The sequence below is a fragment of the Chenopodium album genome, chromosome 17, assembly GCF_948465745.1.
Source record: "Chenopodium album chromosome 17, dcCheAlbu1.1, whole genome shotgun sequence".
NCBI classification, from domain to species: Eukaryota; Viridiplantae; Streptophyta; class Magnoliopsida; order Caryophyllales; family Amaranthaceae; genus Chenopodium; species Chenopodium album.
Genome location: NC_137850.1, coordinates 5,930,941 through 5,954,980, shown reverse-complemented (window position 1 = coordinate 5,954,980; position 24,040 = coordinate 5,930,941). Strand labels below are relative to the sequence as shown.

The 24,040-nt window shown below is 35.0% G+C and overlaps 3 protein-coding genes and 1 long non-coding RNA gene across 6 annotated transcripts; 2 read left to right on the top strand and 2 right to left on the bottom strand.

The window, feature by feature from the left end:
• The first annotated feature begins 2,269 nt into the window (after positions 1-2,269).
• Positions 2,270-3,031, top strand: LOC145588573 (uncharacterized). The gene is made up of 4 exons (XM_081645205.1): positions 2,270-2,402; positions 2,466-2,766; positions 2,850-2,916; positions 2,972-3,031. Exons 1-4 carry the CDS (start codon positions 2,270-2,272, stop codon positions 3,029-3,031), a joined length of 561 nt encoding a protein of 186 aa, XP_081501331.1.
• Positions 3,032-3,400: 369 nt separating this feature from the next.
• Positions 3,401-6,134, bottom strand: LOC145588572 (uncharacterized). The gene is made up of 2 exons (XM_081645204.1): positions 5,876-6,134; positions 3,401-3,696 (listed from the first exon to the last, which is right to left on the bottom strand). The coding sequence occupies exons 1-2, from the start codon at positions 6,132-6,134 to the stop codon at positions 3,401-3,403; spliced, it is 555 nt and encodes a 184-aa protein (XP_081501330.1).
• A 4,999-nt stretch (positions 6,135-11,133) lies between these two features.
• On the bottom strand, positions 11,134-12,187 carry LOC145588571 (uncharacterized). Its single transcript, XM_081645203.1, has 2 exons — positions 11,800-12,187; positions 11,134-11,558 (listed from the first exon to the last, which is right to left on the bottom strand). Exons 1-2 carry the CDS (start codon positions 12,185-12,187, stop codon positions 11,134-11,136), a joined length of 813 nt encoding a protein of 270 aa, XP_081501329.1.
• A 6,525-nt stretch (positions 12,188-18,712) lies between these two features.
• LOC145587505 (uncharacterized) lies at positions 18,713-23,124 on the top strand. Of its 3 annotated transcripts, none has more exons than XR_014101280.1 (6): positions 18,713-18,876; positions 18,946-19,028; positions 19,260-19,387; positions 19,550-19,660; positions 20,188-20,289; positions 22,694-23,124. It is a non-coding gene; the product is annotated as an uncharacterized LOC145587505 (long non-coding RNA). The 3 variants fall into 3 exon arrangements; XR_014101281.1 differs by adding an exon at positions 21,428-21,563 and having other exon boundaries at positions 18,713-19,028; XR_014101279.1 differs by having other exon boundaries at positions 18,713-19,028.
• The last annotated feature ends 916 nt before the right edge of the window (positions 23,125-24,040 follow it).

Below are 24,040 nucleotides of genomic sequence, written 5' to 3'. Positions count from 1 at the left end.
GGCTCATGAGGGGCCTAGAACTTACACTAGCATTGATAGAGGCTTGGTGAATCAGGATTGGTTGAATGCTTATGCTAATGTAGAAGCTATTTATCTCCCTCCTTCTCTATCTGACCATAGCCCTTTTCTTGTTGATATTTTTCACTCCACCCCTGGCAAAGGTAGACCTTTTAGGTTCTTAAATTGCTTGGAAGACCATACATATTTCCCTGATGCAATCAAGAGAGCTTGGCAGAGCCCAGTTGCTAGATCTGCTATGCTTCAGATCTGGAATAAATTGAAAATGGTCAAGCATGAGTTGAAAACTCTTAATATTCAGAAATTTGGTGATATTGGTGCTAAAATTGAAGTTTCTCAGAATCATCTTCATTATATTCAGAATCAGATTGCTACTAATCTAGATGATCCTGATCTGCCTGTTCAGGAACTGGATGCTATTCAAAAAGTTAAGCACTGGATGAACATTCAAGAGAGTATCTATAAGCAAAAGTCCAGGATTGATTAGATTCAGCTTGGAGATGGTAACAACCACTACTTTTTCTCTGTCATGAAACAAAGGTAGAGCAGGGCTAGGGTTGATTCTATCTACTCTGAGCAAGGTGAGCTTTTAAAAACTCCCTCTGATATTGAAGCTGAGATTATTTCCTTCTATAAGAAGTTGCTTGGCTCTAGAGCTACTTCTTTACCAGGCATTGATCTTGCTATTATGAGAAAAGGCAGGCAGCTTTCTAGGAGTTCTTAGCAATTTCTTGTTTCTTCTGTTACAACTGTTGAGATTGATTTAGCCTTGAAAAGTATTGATAGCTCTAAAGCTCCTGGAATTGATGGGTTTAACTCCTTGTTCTTTAAGAAAACTTGGGATTTAGTCAAGGGTGAGGTTTATGCTGGAGTTCTGGAATTCTTTAATACCTCTACTATGCTGACTCATTGGAACTGTACTACTGTGACTCTTGTTCCAAAAGTACGGAATCCTTCTTTTGCCAAAGACTTTAGGCCTATTGCTTGTTGTACTGTTCTTTATAAACTAATTTCTAAAGTCTTGACTGCTAGACTTGCCAAAGTTTTGCATGAGATTATGGATGATGCACAGGCTGGGTTCATTCTTGGTAAGCATATAGGAGACAATATTCTCTTAGCTACTGAGCTTATTAAGGGATATGGTCAAAAATTTATCACTCCTAGGTGCATGTTGAAAATTGATTTGAAAAAGGCATATGATTCTGTGGAATGGAGCTTCATTCAGAGTGTGATGGCTGAACTTGGTTTCCCTTCTCAGTTTATTGCCTGGATTATGAGTTGTCTGACTTCTGTTACTTTCTCTATCTTGATTAATGGTATTCCTTCCAAGCCTTTCCGTGCAAAGAAAGGGCTTAGGCAGGGAGATCCTATGTCTCCCTTCCTCTTTGCAATTGGAATGGAGTATCTATCAAGGTGTCTTTATGAGTTGAAGTTGAATCCTAATTTCAATTACCATCTAAGATGTGAAAAGCTTCTCTTGACTCGCCTTATGTTTGTTGATGATCTTTTGATGTTTTCTAGAGCTGATGCTATCTCTGTCACCCTGCTTTTTCAAGCTTTCACTAAGTTCTCACAGGCCTCTGGTTTGTCTGCTAATTTGGACAAGAGTGAAGTTTTCTTTGGTGGCATTGGTGTTGCTGATCAGGATGCTCTGAGAGTTCTTTTAGGTGTTGCTCAAGGCTCTATTCCTTTTAGATACCTTAGTGTGCCTTTATCCTCTAAGAAGCTAACTATTGCTCAATGTAGGCCCTTATTGAAAGGATCACAGGCAGAATCAAAGGATGGCTGCTAAACTGTTGTCTTATGCTGGTAGCTTCAGTTAATTAAAAGTGTTCTGTTTGGCATTCAAACTTACTGGGCTCAAATATTTGTTTTGCCCAAGAAGATTCTGAAAGAAATAGAGGCTAAATTCAGAGCTTTCTTATGGATAAGGAAAGCTAATCCTTCAAAGAAATCTCTTGTTGCTTGGTCCCAAGTCTGTCTTGCTAAAGTCAGTGGTGGTTGGGATCTTATCTCTTTGCTTGAGTGGAATAAAGCTGCTGTCACCAGGTTGCTGTGGGATTTAGCTTACAAGGGTGACAACTTGTGGGTTAAATGGGTTCATATTTACTACTTCAAAGGAAAAAATTGGTGGAGTTTTCCTGCTCCTAAAAAAGGCTCATGGGTTCTAAGGAAAATTCTGGATTGCAAGGAAATCATTGACTCTATTGGAAGCTAGGATGCTGTTCAGCATAATGGGAATTTTAAAATCATGAAATCTTACAAGCAGCTTATGGTTTCTGTGCCTAAGGTTGATTGGAGAAGAGTTATTTGTAATAACTTGGCTTCTCCTAAGAGCCTTTTCATTTTGTGGCTTGCAATAAGAAACAGGCTGATCACTAAAGGTAGATTGCAAACTTAGGGTATAGCTTGTGACCCTACCTGTTTTCTTTGTGCTCAAAATCTAGAGACTGCTCAGCATTTATTCTTTGACTGTCAGTTCTCTAGGGATGTCTGGAGTAGAATTTTGTCTCTTTTGGACTATAATATGACTGTTCTCCCATTTGGTGATGAGGTTAAATGGGTTAATAGCATTTGCAGGAAGGCAAGGCCTAAAAACAGACTCCTTGGCATGTGTTTTACAGAAGCTGTCTATTATATTTGGCTCCAAAGGAACTCTTTAATCTTTACAGGAAGCTGCAAGTCTACAGAGCTGATTTTTAAAGATGTAATATTTTGTGTAGCTTGTAGATTTCCTACTAGTGATAGGCATATGATCATTTTGTAATCTGCTGTATCTTTGCTGCTTTTGGATTGTTGTGTCTTGGTTCTTTTTTTGAACCTCTATCTAGTCTGTCTGCTGGTTTATCAGCCGGTTCCAGTTCTGGCTATTCTGTTGTAGGTTGTTGCAGGTTACAGGTCTGTTTGCCTTGCTGCTTTGTGCTTTTTGTGTCTGTCTGGTCCTGGCTTCCAGAACCCTTCCTATAAGGTGGCTGGAAGCTTGAGTCCAGTCTTTGTTCCTGGTTCTTTCTAGAACCCTTCCTAAAAGGTTGCTAGAACGGAATCTGGAACTATTTGTGGTTGTGTGGCCTGTTTTCAGGTCTTGTGGTGGTTATAGCTTAGCTTTTATAAGTTGTAACTTCTTCTCTTTGGTAATAAAATAAAATTAAAAAAAAAAACATTGTGAACTATGTGTTCAGGTAGCTGAACATAAGCATTTTCATCTGTCTGTAATTGGTCATTTCCCAAGGCTAGGAGGAAAGCTGAATAGGGTAAGTCTTCTTTAGCTCTGATGTTTTCTGTTAACCAAAATTTGACTAAAAGGGGCCAAATGTGTGACCTGACTACACTAACACCAATAGCTTCTCTTTGTGAACGACGGGGCAAAATAAGCAGAACTTGCCTAAAAATCTCCTCCAAAGACAATTATTTTTCCACCAAACGGCTGATCAGGATGGCAGAGATCGAGCAATAACAAATCTAAAGATTTTATGTTCTCTTTACAAGCCATAGAAGCTTTATCCCAAATTATTAGAGCAGTTTCTTTGATTAAAGAAGCTAAGATTCCCTGTTTTGGGACATCACAAGCAAGCGACACTTCTGATTCAAGCGGAATCTTAAATCTGGAATGAGCTGTTCTGCCAGAGGGAATATTAGAAGCAGTTATCCCTGATGTTTCTGTTGGCAATACAATCTTGCCTGCTAAGCATACCTCAGCATACAAAGCATTGTAAAGAAATGTTTTCCCTGTCCCGCCTGGACCATTGTAGACACCCAAATGTGTCTCCCCAAAACCAAACCTAGTGATGAATACTTTTCATGTCATTTGATTATAGAACGAAGTGAAAGTGTGAAAAATCTAGTGATGTGGTTGTTTTTATTAAAATCTCTCTCTTTCTGTTTTTGAAAATATTTCTTCTTACACTCTATTTATGAAAATAGCCAATCCAATTTAGTTTGGTCCATGATAAGGGTCCAATAATATTGTATTTGGATTGGGCTTGAAAATACCTTTCCAACGATATATTATAAGCCCAATTCCGATGAATAATGAGGAAGTTATGGTCAAAATACTAAACTGGGCCCAAACCGGATTTTACATACGACCCAATGATCATGTGGAGGGTCCAAAGGTTTAATCTCATTCATAAACTAATTAGGATTTATTAGAAGCTTCTATAAGTTTCTAAAAGATCTTAATTATCCTTTTTTGAAAATATAAGATCAAAGAATTCGAAATTGAATAAAACTTCTCTTTTTGAGAGTCCTTGTTCTGTGCGAAATGGAAGATGGTCAGATATTATTTTCGTGCTTCATAATTTTTATACAAATCTTATATTTGGACAGATCTTGAAATTATCTTTCCAATGACATATTATAATATTAATTTCGAGCTATAACGAAAAAGATATGAAAGAAATACGAAACTCTATCCAAAACTGATACCCTTCCACTATTTCGGCCATATCTTTTTACCTACAAAAGATTTTAATCTGATTTTAATTGGGTTGGAAAGTAGACTTCAAGAGATTTCCAACGACATATTATATAACTTATTTGGACTTCTGGATCAAAAGATATGATAAAAACAAAATCCGTAATAAACTGTCCCAGCGCCAAACGACAGAGTCTGTCGCCTGGCGCTACTACCTGTCGCTAACTCCTGTCGTTTGCGACAGGAGGTCTTTTATTCCGTATGGGACTTGAACTATTTTCTATCGTTTTTGGACTATTTTTCTATAAATAGGGGTCGTATCTCCTCGTTTTTAATCACCAACAAACAACAATCATCTCTTTCTCTCTCTCTAAAAGCTAGAAGCTTATTCTGTCTCTATTCTTTTTCTAAACCTTCCCTTTTACAAAATTCCACATTCACAAGTCTTAGACACACCTAGCCAAGTTCGAAGTTGCCTTCGCCCTAGACGTGAAAGGTTGATAATTTCTGAGGGTTTGGTCCCAAATCCCTATTTCAATTATTTAATTTAATTGTTTGTTTTATTATTTTCCTTGAAGTTACTAACGCGTGTATTTTGTTATTAGAAAGAGATACGAGACATCCAAGTAAGTAATTAAACTACTTTATTGATCTTTTGATATATAAATCATGCTTAGATTATTTTGTTAATTCCTAGTATCATGTTAAGATGTTTTATTGCTTCCTAGTATCATGTTTAGGGTTAACTAATATTTCTAATATCATGCATGTTTCTATGATGCTTCCTATTCCTTCTAATATCATGTTAGTATCATGTTAGGGCTAAAGCTTTGATCTTTAATGTTTGGTGACATGCTAGAATTTGTTATTAATCTTGTTAGTATCATGCCTAGGATCTTGCTAATATTATTATGCTTTATTGAGATTGAATATTATTATGATGATTTGTTGTTATTATTATGTTGCTTGATATTATATATTGTTGTTATTGCTTGATCACACCTTTTATGCATGTTTAAAGGGAATTTGTACTTGTAATCACGCTTAATAAGATAATTAATAATCTTGTTTAGGCTAATATGATTATAATTCAAGTGATCACCAATAATAGATTTGTTTGTGCATTAATATTCAACCAACATAGATAAACAGGTTTAGGATTAATCTATTGATTGTATGTTAGTCAGAAAGCGCACATGAATATGAGAAGAATAAAGTAGAGGCCTATTTAGGGCAGGTTCAATCTCTTTTAGGTTGGATTTGTACCTTCATCCCCGAATATCCAGTCATAGTTCCAGACCTATGGAGTTAGCGATCTCATGGATCGTGAAGGGGTGTAACCTTCACCATGTGAATGGTTTACAGGTTCCTAAAACTTGTTGGCGACTCTTTTTCTCTAGCTTCCTTCCCTTTGGACGCCACCATGCTTAAGTGTATGATCACAGTGGGGCTCAAGTGCTGGATACTTAAAATATTCCTTACAACCATCGACAAAGAAACAATCAGGCTTCTCTTCATTGACATGAGCCATAATGTTATAGAAAGCATTTTCTTGAGCTTCATTGAGCTTATTACGACAACCAATGCATTCTGGAGGAATAGGCGCTTCAAGTGCATCCTCAATATCCTTTGTAATGCGTATTCCACTACTTGCTTCTTCAATCAAATGGCCTAAGCCAAAATTTTCCAATGACTTTCCCATGGCTTCTAAGCTTTTTTTAACTTCTGTTATAATTAGATGCTTGACTTTGGCGTGATAGTTGGGATTTTGATGCTCAAAATCTTCGGAAAGCGAAGTGTAAAACTACAGCCAAAGAGCATTTGGGTTACTGGGTTGGCAAAAGATTAACACATTGGCAAAAAGTTGTCTCAGTGCTGAAGGCATCTGTGCTTCTGATGCTTCTTGCAAACATAAGGTGACTGCATTGTCTTCCTGAAATAACCCTTGTTTGATTGCAGCTTCCTAGAAGGTAGAGTAGAGCGCTCCATCTACAATTTTAAGATGGTCAAATGAGACAGGGCTAATGACTTTGCCCAGCAATAAACCACTACTACAAAAAACCCCTATCGAGTCGCCTGTAAATAACCTAACGAGTCGCCTCAAAGGCGACTCTACAACCACCAACACGATAGCTTCCAACTTTAGGAGTCGCCTCAGAGGCGACTTGATAGCTTTTATATAAGTCGCCTATTGTAGGGAATATTTCAAGCATCCCACACTGCCCCACTGTGATCATACACTTAAGCATGGTGGTGTTCAAAGGGAAGGAAGCTAGAGTAAAAGAGTCGCCAACAAGTTTTAGAAACTTGTAAACCGTTCACATGGTGAGGGTTACACCCCTTAATGATCCAGGAGATCGTTAACTCCAATAGGTCTGGAACCATGACTGGAAGTTCGGGGATGAAGGTACAAATCCAATCTAAAAGAGATTGAACCTGCCCTAATAATAGGCCTCTACTTTATTCTTCTAACATTCATGTGCGCTTTCTGACTAACATAAAATCAACAGATTAACCCTAAACCTATTTATCTATGTTGGTTGAATATTAATGCACAAACAAAACTATTATTGGCGATCACTTGAATTATAATCATATTAGCCCTAAACAAGATTATTAATTATCTTATTAAGCGTGATTATAAGTACAAATTCCCTTTAAACATGCATAAAAAGCGGTGATCAAGCAATAACAATAATATCAAGCAACATAATAATCATCATCATAATAATATTCTAAATAAAGCATAATATTAGCAAGATCCTAGGCATGATACTAACAAGATTAATAACAAACCCTAGCATGTCACTAAACATTAAAGATTAGATTTTTATCCCTAACATGACACTAACATGATATTAGAAAAGAAATGGGAAGCATCATAATAATATCAGAAATATTAGTTAACCCTAAACATGATACTAGGAAGTAATAACATCCTAACATGATACTATGAATCAACAAAATACTCTAAGCATTACTTCTATATAAAAAGATCAATAAAGTAATTAAATTACTTACTTTGATGCCTCGTACCTCTTTCTAATTACAAAATACACACGTTAGTAACTTCAAGGAAAATAATAAATCAAACAATTAAATTAAATAATTGAAAGAGAGATTTGGGACCAAACCCTCAGAAATTATCAACCTTTCACGTCTAGGGCGAAGGCAACTTCGAACTTAGCTAGGTGTGTCTAGAACTTGTGAATGCGGAATTTTGTAAAAGGGAAGGTTTAGAAAAAGAAGAGAGAGAGAGAAAGCTTATAGCTTTTTTAGAGAGAGATGATGGTTGTGAATGATGATTGTGGATGATGAAAAAGGGGAGATACGACCCCTATTTATAGAAAACAAGCATGGAATCAAAGAAAATCATATTCGGAATAAAATACCTCCTGTCGCAAACGACAAGAATCAGCGCCAGACGACAAGCTCGTCGCCAGGCGACGAAGGCCAGCGCCAGGCGACAAAAGTCAACGCCTGGCGAAGATGCTGTCGTCTCGCGCTGGTTTAAAAGCCAACGCGCTTTTACACGCGTAATTACCTTTAAAACCGGTTACAAGTAATTCTGCGTCCAAGCAGATTTAAAATCAGATTAAATATATTTTATTCAAAATAAAACATCTTTTTACTAAAAATATAATTATCAATCCTAATCTTAGTAGAATTAAAAAGAACCTTCTAGATATTCCTAGAAGACTAAAATCAATCCTAATCACTTTAGGAATAATAATTAACAGGCCCTCCTCTAGATCATTGGGCCACATTTAAAATCATTGGGCCTAATTTAATTTAATCCATAACTTCCTCATAATTCATCGGAATTGGGCTTATAATATATCATTGGAAAGCTCTTTTCGAGCCCAATCCAACTACACTATTATTGGACCCTCATCATGGACCAAACTAAATTGGACTGACTATTTTTCATAAATAGGGTACGAAAAGGAATATTTTCAAAAACAGAAAGAGAGATATTTTTATTAAAAATAACCCCATCTCTAGACTTTCCACACTTTCACCTCGTTCGCTAATCAAATAACGTGAAAGGTACTCATCACTGTGTTTGGTTTTGGGGAGACACATTTGGGTGTCTACACCTATTAGCTGTTAGGCGACTCTATAGGTTAAGCTATTGTGTCACTTGTGTTGAAAGAGGTGACTCAATAGGTTAATCTATGGTGTCGCTTGTGTTGCACTACTACAAAACTTGAAAAAGTGACCCCTAATAAAAGACCCGTTATTCAAATAACGGGTTTGTTTGGTATAAAAGATCACATATTAATTATAACGGGTCTCTTATATGTATTAGAAAAAAAAACCATAGATATAAGAGACCCGTTGTTAAATCTGACGGGTCTTTTACCTTTAATCCTGAATCTTGAATGCAATATAATGCCTCTTTTTATTTAAGTCATTCTCTCTCTTCAAACCCTAACTCTAAACTAAAACCCTCATCCTCTCTTTGAGCCTGTTTCGCCGTCACTCTCTCTTCCTTAGCTTCCTGCTTGCTCTTTCTCTTCTCAATTTTCTCAGGTTTCAAAAAAAATGCCAAGTTAATTATATGAAGATGTGGTAAACAAGCCATATGAAGAAATATAAATACTACCGGCACTCATCCATTTCAATGGCGAATACCTCCATTTTTTCTGGTAAATAAGATTTTGTTTCGCTATTTTTTAATTGGTGAGGTATTATTCTTATGGAATAATTTATACTATTAGATCTTCAAGGGATCTTCAAGACTTTGAAAAATTATTCATCCTAATTTTTTTTGAGACAAATTTTATCCATTGTCTTTGTCATAGTACCGAGTAAATACGTATACAATTAGTTCTTCATTGTTATTTTCGATGTTTTATTGCAAATTTCTTTGATTGATTGGATGTTAATTGCGATGAACATACATGCAGAGTACTGATTTCATGGTTGCAACAATTGTATGCTTTTATAAATTGGATTTATTGTGTAGTGGCCTCTAGTTGCATGTAAAGTGATTATTTTTTATAATAATTTTTAGTGCATCTCCTATTTTCTTTGTTTTTGTAAATTATAATGGTTCATTATTTTGTTTTGTCAGATTGCTTGATTTCATCTCACAAAATTATCAAATGAAGGGAGAGAATGGAATACTCAAGCCTTGATGTAATTACAATTGTAAAATTTAGTAACTTTGTTTTTTTTTTTTTTTTTTTAATTTGCTGGGATTTTATGTTGTTTTTTTTTTAATTAATTAATTTATTTTTGTATCAAATCAATTTTTATTTAGCCCATTATTATTCCAGTGTTCTTGAAGTGTAACTTACAAAAAAAAAAACGAAAATAAGTGTAACTTACAATATACTTCTAGTAGAATGAATTTTCTGCCATTTCGTATTTCGTATAAAGCGTAGAATACGAAAAATTCAAAATTTAAAAAAACCAATTTATTTTTTTTTAAAAAAATTGAGAGCGAAGAGACCCGGTAACTGACATGACAGGTCTGTTTGATACCCAACTAAACATACCCCATTTCTCAAATAACGGGTCTCTTTCCCTTCAAAACTATTAATCTCAAAACACATATAACAGACCCCGTATCACTGACAACAGGTCTTGTTGTCCTAAAAAACAGACCCCTTCAATGAACGGGTCTCTTTATCAAAGAGACCCCTGAGATAGAGACCCGTTCTGAGGTGGTCTGTCAAGCATATTACAACGGGTCTCTTTGCCAATTTTTGTAGTAGTGTTGAAAGAGGCGACACGTAAAAAATCAACATTTTTTTCCAAGTACTTTTATTACCTCATATAATGTCAATGTTTATGCTACTTAGCATGCTTGATCTCTGGTTCTTTGCCTGGAAGGTTGAAGTTCTTGCCATTATGCCAAAGTTACTTTATATGTATATATGATATTGTAACTATTTTTAATATATTGTAAAAATCAACCTTTCGAGTCATGTCTTACGTAGTAAGTGAGTTATTAGGTAATAGTCATATGATAAAGCACCTAACAAGTCAGACTTTTAGACTCGCTTGTATATAAGGTGCGACTTGTAAACATATCGAGTCGCCTCATACTAATTAGGCGACTTGTTAAATTGGTGTTAAAATCAACAAAGCACCTAACGAGTCACCTAATATACGTGAGGTGAGTTGATAGGTTTACTAGTCGCATAATATATACATTGTGACTCTATAACCTAACTTATTTGGTGGCTTAAATTAGATTTTCAAAGTCACCTATGTATAAGGTGCGACTCATTAACCTATTAAGTCGCCTTATACATATTAGGCGACTCATTCAGTGAGAGTTATAACTATCAAAACTCACCTATTAAGTCGCCTAATATGTATAAGGCGACTCGACAGGTTTTCGAGTTGAACCTTACATATAGGTGACTTTGAAAATCTAATTTGAACCACCAAATAAGTTGAGTTATAGAGTCGCATGCATATATGAGGTGACTTGTTAGGACTTGTTAGCCTATCAAGTCGCCTCATATATATTAGGCGACTCGTTAGGTGCTTTGTTGATTTTAACCCCAACTTAACAAGTCGTCTAATAAGTATGAGGCGACTCGGTAGTTTTATAAGTCGCACCTTATTTACAGGTGACTCTAAAAGTCCGACTTATTAGGAGTTTTTTGTAGTAGTGAACGTAAGAAGAAGCTTTCCCCTTCTGTTGGGCTCACAAAAGCCATCCACCCAATAATTTTTTTTTAGTAACTTCTGTTAAGCCATATTTTCTTGCTAGTTTCCCATCTGTAATGTGCAATTATTTCAGTGTACTGGTATCCTATGCCTCGAGGGATGGTTGCATTCAGCCTGAAGAATTCTGTCAAGGCAGTAGTGCATCTCTTTTCATCTTGTACAACTGAATCAAGTTGCTCATGAGACCTCATATAAATAGTCTGCATATTTGGCAAGTGCATTGGAAGAAGTTGGACAGAAGGAGTCATCTCAAAGAGATCAAACCCAAATATTCTCCAAGCCGCCTCACATGGTGAAACCCATCTACCAGACTGGAAATTATCAATCTCATCAACACCTTGATTTTGTTCGCCAACAACATTGAAAGAGACACGGTCATGACCCTTGTACACATACTTGTACAGGTATTTGACTTCTTGAATGGTGGAGCATACTTCAACATTTAAATGGCAGTCAAATAGCAGAGATAAATATGGATTATAAGAAATAACCAAGCGGTTATCAAGATTGGCTCCGTAAATTCTTACATGCTCACCAGTGTTCCTTCTTCTATACATTGGAAAACCATCTTCATTTGTGGTGGTCTATTCTAAATATGGCTTAGGGTAGCTGTACTTATAGATAACTTCACTGCCTTGTTCTTTTTTCATGCATGCACATTTAGGATTTAAAACCTCCACATGGACCATGCATCATATGACCAAGAACAATTTTGCGTAACTGAGGACATTCAGATGAAGGGATTTCTGCAGTGAAGAATTTATCATAATCAGAAGGCCCCTTTAGCTTGTATGCATCTTCCAAAATAATCAAGAAGTGAGCATGGGGCAGGCCCCTCTTTTGGAACTCCACAACATATACCATAGCTGCAACTTTGCCAAACACCTTTTCTTCCATTTTTTTCAGAGCTATTAACTTGGCCCAAAAAACCCGTGTAATAATATCTGGCTGATCACATGCGACTTCTCCAAGAGCAAGCTCAGTTGTTATCTCTGGCCATTTGGCATTACACGTCATTGTCACAAACAAATCAGGCTTACCAAAGCGTTGTACAAGAGCCATGGCATTTTAGTGTCTTCGCTTCATATCACGCGGACCACCAATGAAGGTGGGAGGCAGTATAACTCGACGACCAATGTTGTTGGCACTTGTCTCTCTGTCTTCAACTGTATCCAAAATGACCTGATACAAATCAGCTCTTATTGTCTGTTGATTCCGTCTAAAAAAATCAAGCCTTGTGTTTTCAATTTTAACATGCATATCCACAATGTATTGTTGAAAACACCGGCCTCCCCGAAAAAGCATGTTCCCTGGCCTTATCTGTAGCTTGTACGAATAGTATTCCCGAGGGGATACATGCCTTTTAGAGGTCCTTGAATTGTCTGCTGCACCTGCATGCAAATGAAATTTGCTTATTAATCTGGCTATTTAGGCATGCAAAAGTATTAGGCAACAGAATTTGAACAATCCATAATTTAGCACGTACGTTTTGCCTCTTCTGCCAGCAAGTCCTCTTCAGTATGATCAGGACATGAAGAAACAGGGCTAACACCATTAAAGCCTGTTGCTGTGCATTTCCATAATCCTTCCTAAGACCTTGCTTCCAACCACAATCACCACACGGAAATAGAAGAGGATATTATAAGGGATCTTAGCATCCATAATAGTGATATATCCGATGAGGCACAGTGGATTTTCCTGATACAACTATGTATGGGTTGTTAGATTCACTGGAAAACACGCTCTCTGGCCATATAGCAGCCACTTCATCAGTTGAAGGTGCATTATACACGCGCTGGTCTAAAATTGTGCTCTAATTAATGGTTATTTGTGTAGTCTCAGTTATAGTGAGCTCTCGTAATGATCTAAAAAAGCGAGCATATGGGTTTGTACTCATGACCCGCATTAGAATGTTTACTATGTCTTCGCTCACTTCAGGAAAAGTTTCTGTTCTACGTGCAGCTTCAAACTGTGCATCATAAAAATAAAGCTGCAAGTACTTAGGCACTTCATTTTCAGGCAAGTGGTGATAAATCTGACCATGTAATAAGAAAACGAAGATTCCTTTCTCAGAGCTAGCATTAGTTTTGTCTCCAAGTGAGAAAAATGCAAATAGGTTATTATATATGCAAGCATATCTCCTGAAATGCAATGAATCCTCATCTTGAGATGTGAAGAGCCGATGAAGTTCAGAAGGAATATCATTTGTAGCAATCCTAATACTCCCATTCCCACAAAAAAAGTGAAGCCATTCGGACTGAAACTTCTTAGCTCCGCATTTAAGACAATAATGAGGAGCATCCAGTTGTAAAGGAGCCGATGGAAGTGGTTGGCCAATAGCAGCAGCAGGTTCCTCTGGAAAGTAGGGCACTAAAAATCATATTCTTATTATCATTGCAAAACTAAAGGGAAAAAACATCTAAATACTCACTGATTGTTTTTTTCTTAGGCTTTTTTGCTTTTTATTTATTTGCTTTGTTTTTTTGTTGATGTTTCTCTGCGCACCCTGCGCACTGGTTTTTCCAAGCTCACTAAATACACAAGCATCAAAAGAAAGGTTAGTGAAATCATGCCTACATTCTAGAATTAAACATAGTCAAATAGTGAAGTTGTCACAACCTTACTGAGTCAGCTACTGAAAGGTTTCCTGTTGGTTGTAAGGCATCACGAGCAGCAGTCTTCGCTTCTATTAAGAACCCCAAATGAAGACTATCAGCTACTATTGGTAAACCTAAAAACACAAGACAGTTTTACATGCTTACTTTTTATTTCCCTCGGGTTATTTTGGTTTCTTTTTTGAAGATGTTGATTGGTTGCCTATATTTCGCAGAGCATCCTGTGCACTGGTTTTGCCAACCTCACTAAATTCACAAATGCGAAAACAAATTCTTAAGTTAAAGCATATCCACAGCATATAATACAAATCACAGAATCAGTGCACCTATTCTAACCTCACAAAAGCTGGTTCAAAAAGAGCATCAATTGCTCATGAACGCTTGCTAGAACGTTTCCTAACATAATTTGCATAGTCTGCTTGCTTATCTGGAATTCAAAGTTATTAAATATCAGTGACAATATTAATGACCAGAATGGTCTTAATTGCAATTTCAATCCTTATACCAAATCTCCTTGGATTTTAACATCTCTTTTATTATTATTATTATTATTATTATTAGTTAGTGTTTCCCCACCCCTCGTTTGAAATGTACATACCCATTTAAACAGTCACTTTTGTCTAAATTCTCTTTTGTAGCAATAGCATATGTATTTGAGGCCTGCAAATAAAGTACGCGTTCATGCTTAGTAAGGCTAGCAAGGCATGGATATGAAGCAATCAACAATCGAATTTTGAGAAAGAAGCAACAAACCCGAATAAAAACCAAACACAACATGGATAATTCCATTTAATTCAAACAAGCACACTACATTACATAGAACATTGCTGCTGAAATTGAAACTATTACATCCCATAGCCTAGCAAAATAAAACGTAGACAAAACAAACAAAAGCTACATAGAAATCCTGAAGTCTGCGAACACAAAACATTTAAGCAGCAGCATGAACCTAGCGGCCTACATAACACGAGGATGTAAGTAAACTAACTTAAGTCTTCCTACGCTTAAAAACTGTTTCTAAATCAACCAGGACTGGAACAGATATAACATTTGGAATTGAAGCTGAAAGTGCCCAAGGCCGGTTCCCAAAAGAAGAGGAAGCCTTTGGCTTGCGAGGGGCTGCTGGAAGCAGTGCAAGAGTTAGGATCTTGTTTACACCAGATTTGGGTGTCAAACAGTCAGCTCCACTAAAGAAATGAGCTAGATGCAATTCCCCTTGTTTGTCCAGAACGCGCTCCCTTACAACCATGTAGCTCTCCATGGCCAATGAACATTTGATGCCTGAATAAACAGCATTACCATAGTTCAGGTCAACTATGTCAACATTGTAAAAAGCACGCAAAAACTTGCAGCATCTTGCTTTGCACCCTTAAAAGCTAGAGCTATTTAGAGAAGGAGTGTATACTGTCAGCCAAGACACCCACTTATTTGCAGCAAGCTCAGCCACTTTTATGCCAGAGACCCTAGCCTTAGTTTCCACTGCAACAACATGCAGGACATCAACGTAATCAATGCATATGCATGTGCCACTTTGTTTCTTGACTGGAATAGCAGGCCACTTAGTTCGACCATTGACTAAGGGCTTATTCAATGATTCCAAGGCAATGAGCTTCATTTCATACAAGAAAGCTCACTGATCCAGCTTGTAAATATTCTCTGAAGTGATGTCAACAATATGCAACCCATACTGAGCTCTTAGAAAGCAGATGGTTTGCTTAGCAGTGTTTTCACAAGAAGCATCAACTGTAGCAGCAACACCACCTTCAAAAGTGTAAGGTGAGAGGATACAATCAGTGACCAGCTTTAGGTTGACAACATTTCCATCTTTTCCTGCTAGACTGTAGGTCGGAGCTGGTAACCTCAAGAACCCAACAACCTGGTTGAGTAAGCTCTGGAAAGAAATGGCTACTTTGAGTGGTTCTGACCCTATAACCTGTGCGAGCGATCAATGTATCACATCATAAGGTAGGCTAGAGTAGGAGACGGGTAGAGCCAATGATAACCTTACATTGCAGCTCCAACATTCCAAGAAGTCTTAATATATACTATTCTCCTAATTAAGGAAGCCTTCCAACACGCTAACGACATAATAACACACATCTTAAAGCTAAGACCAACAGTTTAGTGACACATGCTTTAACAGTTAACAAACTAAACTAAGAACCAACGGGATGTATGCATATTAGGCTTACAACAAATAAAGGCATCAGCATAAACTATTACTACAAATAACTAAACATGTACCTAGATAGTTAACAAGCAAAGGCAACAACATACAGGCTTGCAGAAACCAACAGCATTAATCAAGCACAGCAACATCAGGTAATTCAAATGTATATATGAAAAGAGCAAATCATCACTACTAAACAACATACACTGCAGCATGACTATATAGACAGCCAATAACAGGAAGCAGGAAACAAATGTAGACTTACAGCAGTGTCTGCAGCACAAGGAAGAAAGCAGAACTGGTTGAAACCACCTATCAACACAACAAAAATCAGGCATCACCAATATATAACCGAAACACACAATGTCTCAACAATAATATGTACTCAAATGAAGTCTGCACAAAGAAAAAAGGGAAGACTCTTATTCACTAAGTTTTAAGGATTAATAATTCTTAACCAAAGCCATGAAAACCGTAAACCTCACATGCAACTTTGCATGATGTTGATTCAAAAAAAGGCAATAACACAAAAAGAACACATTTAGACAACCAAAATCATAAGAACCTTAAGAAGCCTGAATTATTTGATAAATAAAAGATTCTGTAATTAGCAACACCCCCCTTTTTTTAAATAAATTTAAAGAACAAATACCAATACCAACAAATGTTGACATTACCATAACAACAAGATCATTTATTTTGTTAGAAACCTATACAAAATACCCATCTAACCCACAAAAAAAAAAATTGAATGATCAACAGTTATGGTTGAAGTTGATTGGAACTTCAATTTTGTCAAAACTAAGGTAATTAACAGTTCATATTATACATCCAAGTCAATAAAAATAGGTGTATACAATGTCCAATGCTTCAAATCAAGTTCAATACAATAGTCATACCTTTTAGTTCATTACAATGTACATTAGTTTAACATGATCCAATATTCAGAGCAACAAAAACAAGAAGGCAATTAAACACTACCTCAACTGGAGGTTTTGTTTGCTATCTCTCTCTCTCTTCTGTATTTTTGATAGCCTTTCCTTTGCCAAGGAAGAACAATAGAAGCAGCTCCCTTTATATAGGAATTAAAATGTAACTGCTGCAACCTAACTAGAGGTTTCGTTTGCTATCTATCTCTCTTCTGTATTTTTGATAGCATTTCCTTTGCTAAGGAAGAGCAATAGAAGCAGCTCCCTTTATATAGGAATTAAAATGTAACTGCTGTAACCTAAAGCCCACTTGCTAAGCATGATTACACAGCTATAATACAACAACACACATACCCTCAAATGCATTTTAACATTGGTAATCTAAAGCATGCGCATAAGAATATGGCAGCACACAAATGAAACCAATAAGCAGACATATTACCAAACAGTTAACAAGGTGTCTCCACATCATAAAGCTAATCAAACTGAGTGAATTTCTAAAGAAGATGGAACATCCATCTTGACATTAAACAGATCATATTTTTCCTAATCCTAAAATCCAAATATCTATACAACACTATTTCAAAAACTCTGATACATTAAGTGCATTGTAAAAATTACGTTCTCATCATTAGTAAAAAAATTGAATATAGTTAATAAGCAAACAAACAAAATCAACATTAGACTAAGGCAAAACAAACTAAATCACCAAAAACAAAAAAAAATGTGAACACAAAAAGCAATTTTTAAGACATAGGTAGACCTTTTACCCAGCAGTTAACAAGGTGTCTTAACATCATAAAGCTAATCAAACTCTGTGAATGTAAAAAGCAGATGGAACATCTATCTTGACATAAAAGAGATCATATTTTGCCTAAGCCAAAAATCCAAATATCTATACAGCAGTAATATCAACAAATCTGATAGATTAAGTGCATTGAAAAATTACTCACGCATCATTAAGCAAACAGACCAAATCAACATTCAATTAAAGCAAAACAAACTAAACAATCAAAAACCAAAAAAAATTTCAACACAATAAAGAAATTATTAAGCCATAGGCACAAAACAATTAAAAATTTATTTAGCTAACAATTTTTGTTATGACACACTTAAAACCAAGTAGGAAACCTTTTAACCAACAGATAATAAGGTAATGCTCCATCATTGAGGCTGAACAATCTCTGTGCTTGAGTAAAGCAAATAGATTATCAATTATGACATAAAACAATTGGTTATTTCCAAGAATTGTTAAAATTCCCAAATTTAAAATTAGTAAAATTACCAAGAACAACATACTGAACAATTCAAAGCCAATCCAAAAGTAAATAACAATTTAAAAAAAAAAATTAGTTATTAGAGCATAGAAAATAAAGTAATCGAAAGCAAGGCACAATTAAAAGAAATTAGGCTTGAAAGAATAGAAAATATTGAGCTTAGAATCTGTACAAAGTAATTAAAAATTACAAATAAGCCTAAGACAAATGAACACTAAGTCCATGAACCTAAAATAAGAGGAAATAATAATACAATGAAATCGATATTAAAAACTCAAAAGGCCAACAAAAACAAATTTACTAAATTTGAGATGAACAACTACAAAGTTACAATTTTTGCAATTACTTCAACAAAACAAAGAACAATTGTACATTACAGAGAATTAGAAGCTCCAGCAGTCATCCAGCATCAAAGAGGAGCCAAAAGTACGTGGCTGGCAGGGGAGAAGTTCTTTGCACACGTGGCTGGCCAGAGAGGAGAAGCTTGAGCATGTGGCAATCCTACAAGGGGCACCTACAATAAGGACAAAATGAAAGAGGTAAGTTTTCTTTTATTTTTGATTTCACATTATTAGTATTTTTAATTTAAATTTTTCTTTACAACCCTTACAGAGGTTTTTTAGTTTTTTATGCTGTTGAAATCATTTTTAAATATTTTTCTTTTATTAATTTTTGGTTTTAGGTTTGATTCGTTCCACTGTGATTAGAGAGGGATTATCTTGAAATTTCTTCAGATTTTTACAATTTGAAGATTTTAAAGGTTATTTTCACCCTTTAATTGCTTTTGCATTTAAGAACGGTTTTTGTTATATTGTTGGTAATTTTGCAGGTTTAGATTTTTTTGGTGGGAGATCTATTGTTAGCGCTTATTGATCGTTTCTCCACGGCTCATGCTGGCCCTTGAAAGTCGAGGTCAGAAATTTCAATTTTTATCGTATATTCTTATATATTATTTAAATTAGTAATCGTGTGTTTATCACTTTTCAATTTCTTTGTAATTATATGATTTGAATTTTGGACTTTCTCATTCTAAAGGTTAAACTGGCAAATACTTGTTGGTTTGCTATAAATGTATCATGTATGCTCTCAGGGCCTTTTGCCTTATGCAGAAGATACTAAGCTATGATTCTGGTGTCTGTGTAGGTGCATGCGGTGGGATTAAATCATTGGTAAGTGTAATTATTTCTACGGGGCTTTCATGTAGCAATGGGATGCGGCTCAGGGATATTGCTATAGCTAATTCAAAAGGTGAATGCTGATGCAAAGAATGGGTATGAGATAATTCTCCATGACTAGAAAAGAAATAGCGTGAATCATATCATACAAATATATACCCTATTTGCTAGGTTTTAACCACTGAATTTGATAGGTTTATAGCTGGTTATGACTCTTATGAGAATGATCATACACCTTAATTTTTCTCTGCTTCATAGAATTTCTGGGCAAAAGAGGAGATTGAGAAGAAGATTGAGCTTTGTGAGCGAGTTCAAGCTCAACTCAGTCGAGTCAAGGAGGAGACTATAAATCATAATAGATACTATAAGGTGAAGTAAAAGTGTAAAACTCTTCCATGGATTGAAGTGTTAGACATATGTACTACTGTAGTCGTTGTAGATTGTTTAGTTTGTTAGGTTATGTGCCTTTGTAAATCGGAGAATTGAATTGAGCCTTAAGGTGACAACTTAATCTCTGCATAATAAGGTGATATTTGCATTGAGCACTTCCTTTCACATGCATAGTCTAGGATATTTAAGAGGCGCATCATACATGGTTTTAAAATATACCCTTTTCGATTTAATGATTTTTATTGATGGCTCCTACATGCTTTTCTCTTACCCATTTGTGGTTCAAAGAGTTGACTAGATTGTGCCTGCTGGTTGAGGAAAATACTGCCTACTAATTTAGGATTTCTGATGTCCTTATATTCTTTAGAGGTTAAAACAAAATTAAGTTTGATTTAGGATTTCTGATGATTTTTATAGATTACCTAATTGATTAGTTTAATTTTGTTTTTAGTTTCTCAAATTTAATTGATTTAGGGTTTCTGATGAGTTTTGCTTTTGGTTTGAAGCTTATTAGGAGCAGTTCGGCCTAATTCATGTGATGAAACTCGGAATAAGCATGTGAGCAAATAGATGGAGTTTAGTTGAATCTGAAATATGGCACGAAAATGGTAATGCCTCATTTCTTCTACCTATGTTTTTCGTTTTAGATTAGTTTAATCTTTCAATGTCATTAGTTTTGTCTGTTTTTGTTGGATCTGATTTTGTTTTAACTTAGATTTTCATTTTTAGACGTACGATTTTTCGATTAGTGAATATTGTTTTGGCCTTTTAAGTGTTGATGAGAAAATGAGTTCATTTGAGGTTGTTTTAACAAATATGGATTGGAGGAATGCAGCTTTGGATTTTTATTTTTATTTTTTTTTAATGTTGTTTGATCGGAATTATTACATCGATTTTTATGGATGCAAATAGATTAGTAGATTTAGGTTTTAAAAAAACTGTTCCACTCTATTGGTTAGTTTTTGGTTTCAAGTGTATGAATTATCTCAACGTTTGTGAAGGCTGCCTGGGTTTCCGGCTGAAACCTTTATTGAAATTCAAAGGGGAAGCCCGGTTCAACATAAACGTGGCCAGTGTTTGGTTTTTTGATCAGTTCATACTTTATTGCATATTATTTCTCTTATTTTAATTTGTTTGGGCTACCTAGATTTGGTTGTTGTGTAATGCTTTGTCAACGATGGTGAGCAATCTTCACTTTTTTGCTGAATTTAATGAGAGAGGGCTAAACAATTCAGTGGGGGCAAGGACAAAAGAAGCTCTAAATTTGCATTTCGAGATGTATATTTAAGTTTGAAGAATACAACAGAGCTCCTTTTAAGACAAATATAATTTAAAATAGGATTACATCTTCGAGCACTAATTTCTGTTTTCTTTCTTCACTGTAAAGCAATTGACTACAAAGCATAATAGATTTTTACTTCATACTATATGCGTAGTATAAATGATGATATTGTTTGTTGCTGTTCTAAATGAGATATCTAACCAAATGCTTGGTGAATGACTACTAAATTATAGGTTCCAAATGAAATATGATGATCTTGTATATATGTGCTCTTAAGGTGTAATGAATTTCTTGAATGAACTTAGTTTGTGGGCATTTTCTCTTCTTTTTTTTTTTTTTTTTTTTTTTTTGCGTTTCGTCTTCTGGAAATTGAATCATGTTGTCTCACCCTTGGACTCAGTTTGTTTTATTTTTTAAATTTTATCAATTATAATTCACCCATATTTCTTTTTGGGGTGTTATAGATCTGGAGAAATTTGAGGAGATAGCGAAATTTTGGGCGGAAAAACAAATGATTTCTGTTTGGGCTGAGAAATTTTATTAGTAATTATGATTTCGATATCTCAAACATTTTACGGTGCAGACCCTGATCAATCAGAGGTACAATATTGAAGCAAATTGATTTTGTCCCGAAGTTTGGTCATTTTGAATACTTGTGATGAATTTAAGCTATGCAATAACATTAGATGCAAATTGAAATTCAAAGTTTTATTTAGAGGCTATTCAGATGTAGATTAAGTGGAGTTCATTTGATTATGCTTTATTTGTATTTGTTCTTTGCCAATTATCAAATACCAAATTTATTTCATAGAAATAAGTATAGGCGTGCTAGCAAAGTGGCTATAATTTATAATACTTTTTAATTTTTATTAAATGGCTATGTTGTTGAATTTGACAGTCAACATCTTGGCTGCCCTAGGTCTGCTTCAGTCAGTAGTAAAATTACGGTAATTTTTGTAAACTGCAGTCTTTTAAAAGGCTTACTGTTATTGAGTTTGGCAGTCAACACATGGGGTTGTGCCTTGGCCTGCTTGAGTCAGCTTAAAACCCAACAGTTTTTGTGTTTGTCCATGGGAAATTTAGGTGAGTTGATGTAGAATCCTGTAGTTGTTATTAGTATTGATGAGTTTAGGTGTATGAGCCTTGTGTTTGATGTTAAAGATTTTTACCTTTTCAGATTTATCTTTTGATTTATTAGGACAGGATACATGTAATGATATACAAAGGCTTTTGGGTATAAAAAAAAGGCTAATTTAACTAAATTCACAAATTACATATTTGTACTCTCTTACAATTTGGAGTTTATAAATAAGGACCAAGTTCAGTGAGCCTGAGCAAGAAGCAGAGAAAAAAGGCTCAAATTTGTACGCTTTTGTCTTATATTATACTCTGTATTAAGAATATATGCTACTTTGTATCATCATAAAGGTTTTAGTTAATTGGGCACTGTGCTCTTGTTGAAATAGCATGGTAAGCTTATCAAAGCTAGAGGAATGTCCGAAAAATGGTTTTTAGGTAGTTAGAAGGTCTTATTACTACCTAAAAATGGGGTTAATTTCATAATTAAACTCATGAAAATAGAACGAAAATAACAAATTTGTTCTTAGCTCTTTGTATCCTTGTGAAAGAATGATATTGTGTGACATTAATGTTAGTTATTAAATTTTGAAGCTTTTGTTGTTTTGCATTGTAATGATAATTTGATTGTTACATTGGTCATTGCATTGTAGGCCCGCTCTTGTTACATTGGTCATGTCAAAGATCAAAGAAACAGCTTAGAGGGACAACACTCTTTTGATGGCAGATGGTAAACCTGTAGTTGTGAATGAGCAACAGATGGAGAGGTTTCTTTACACTACCTTGAAGTTGCTAAGATACTCAAGAATGGCCGTTGTGGTACTTGTTAGCTTATCGCCACCACCTCCATTACCATCTATATTTTATATGGAATACTTGGATCTTTTGGTGGAAAACATTCTAAGGCTTTTAATTGTAAGAGGATATAAGAAAGATGTGGTCACGTTGTTTACATAACTTCTTAGACCCCCAATTTTTGCTACGGGGATAAACATGGTGTACTTAAGGACCAGAAAACTTGAAACTACCTATTTGTTCATATCTTCTGTTTTGACAATTTATTGTATCTTTACAATTTTGTCAATCATTCTTTTTGTAAGTGTAAGTTTAGGCAGCCCGTTTATTTGTTTTATATCAGGAATATGTAGATAAAATTCTTAATATAAAAGGATAATGTTTACGTGTTTAAAATAAGGAATTTTTTAGGGAAAAATACATTTATAGCTAATCAACCAATTTAGGTTTCAACTAACAACTCATGGTATGATTAATGAAGGGTCTTAAAGATTGTTATTTACTTTGGATTATAAACTTATTGATTAGCTCTCAATAAGTATCAAAGCGTTTTCCTTAAAGGTATAATGGCATATGACAATATAAAATACGAAGTAGTACATTGTATAGAATATGAAATAAATTCATACAATATCAAAATCATGTCAATATAAGAGAGGATTCAAGACAAGATGGAAGTGATAAAAGGAGAGATTAGGAGCGGAGATAGTGAGAATAAACTTTATAATATTAACAAAATTAAAAACTATGAGAGAGGGGTAAAAAGAAAAAACTTTTATGACCACTTTTAAATTAAATTGAAGACAAGATATTGATCATTTTAAAAAAAAAAAAATATATCATTAGTGTATGGTTTATTTGTATAATTTTCTTTGAAGAAAAGGTAAGCAATTTATTTAAGGGTGAGACACGTAATTGCATGTGATTTTTAGGGGTGATCGAAGTATTTATGCAAGAGCAATTTATTTAGGGGTATAATTTTTTGAGGTGAAAAAATTATTTATGGCCTATTCATATTTACTAAACTAAGCTGAATTGAATTGAACTGAACTGATTGGGGCTGAAATGAACTGAGTTGAATAGAGCTAAAATGAATATTTTATGAGAGAAGGAAATTAAGAGCTAAACTGAACTGAACTGATTGGAGCTAAACTGAACTGAAATTAAGCTAAAGTGAACAGGCCCTTAGTAGTGAGCATTTTTTT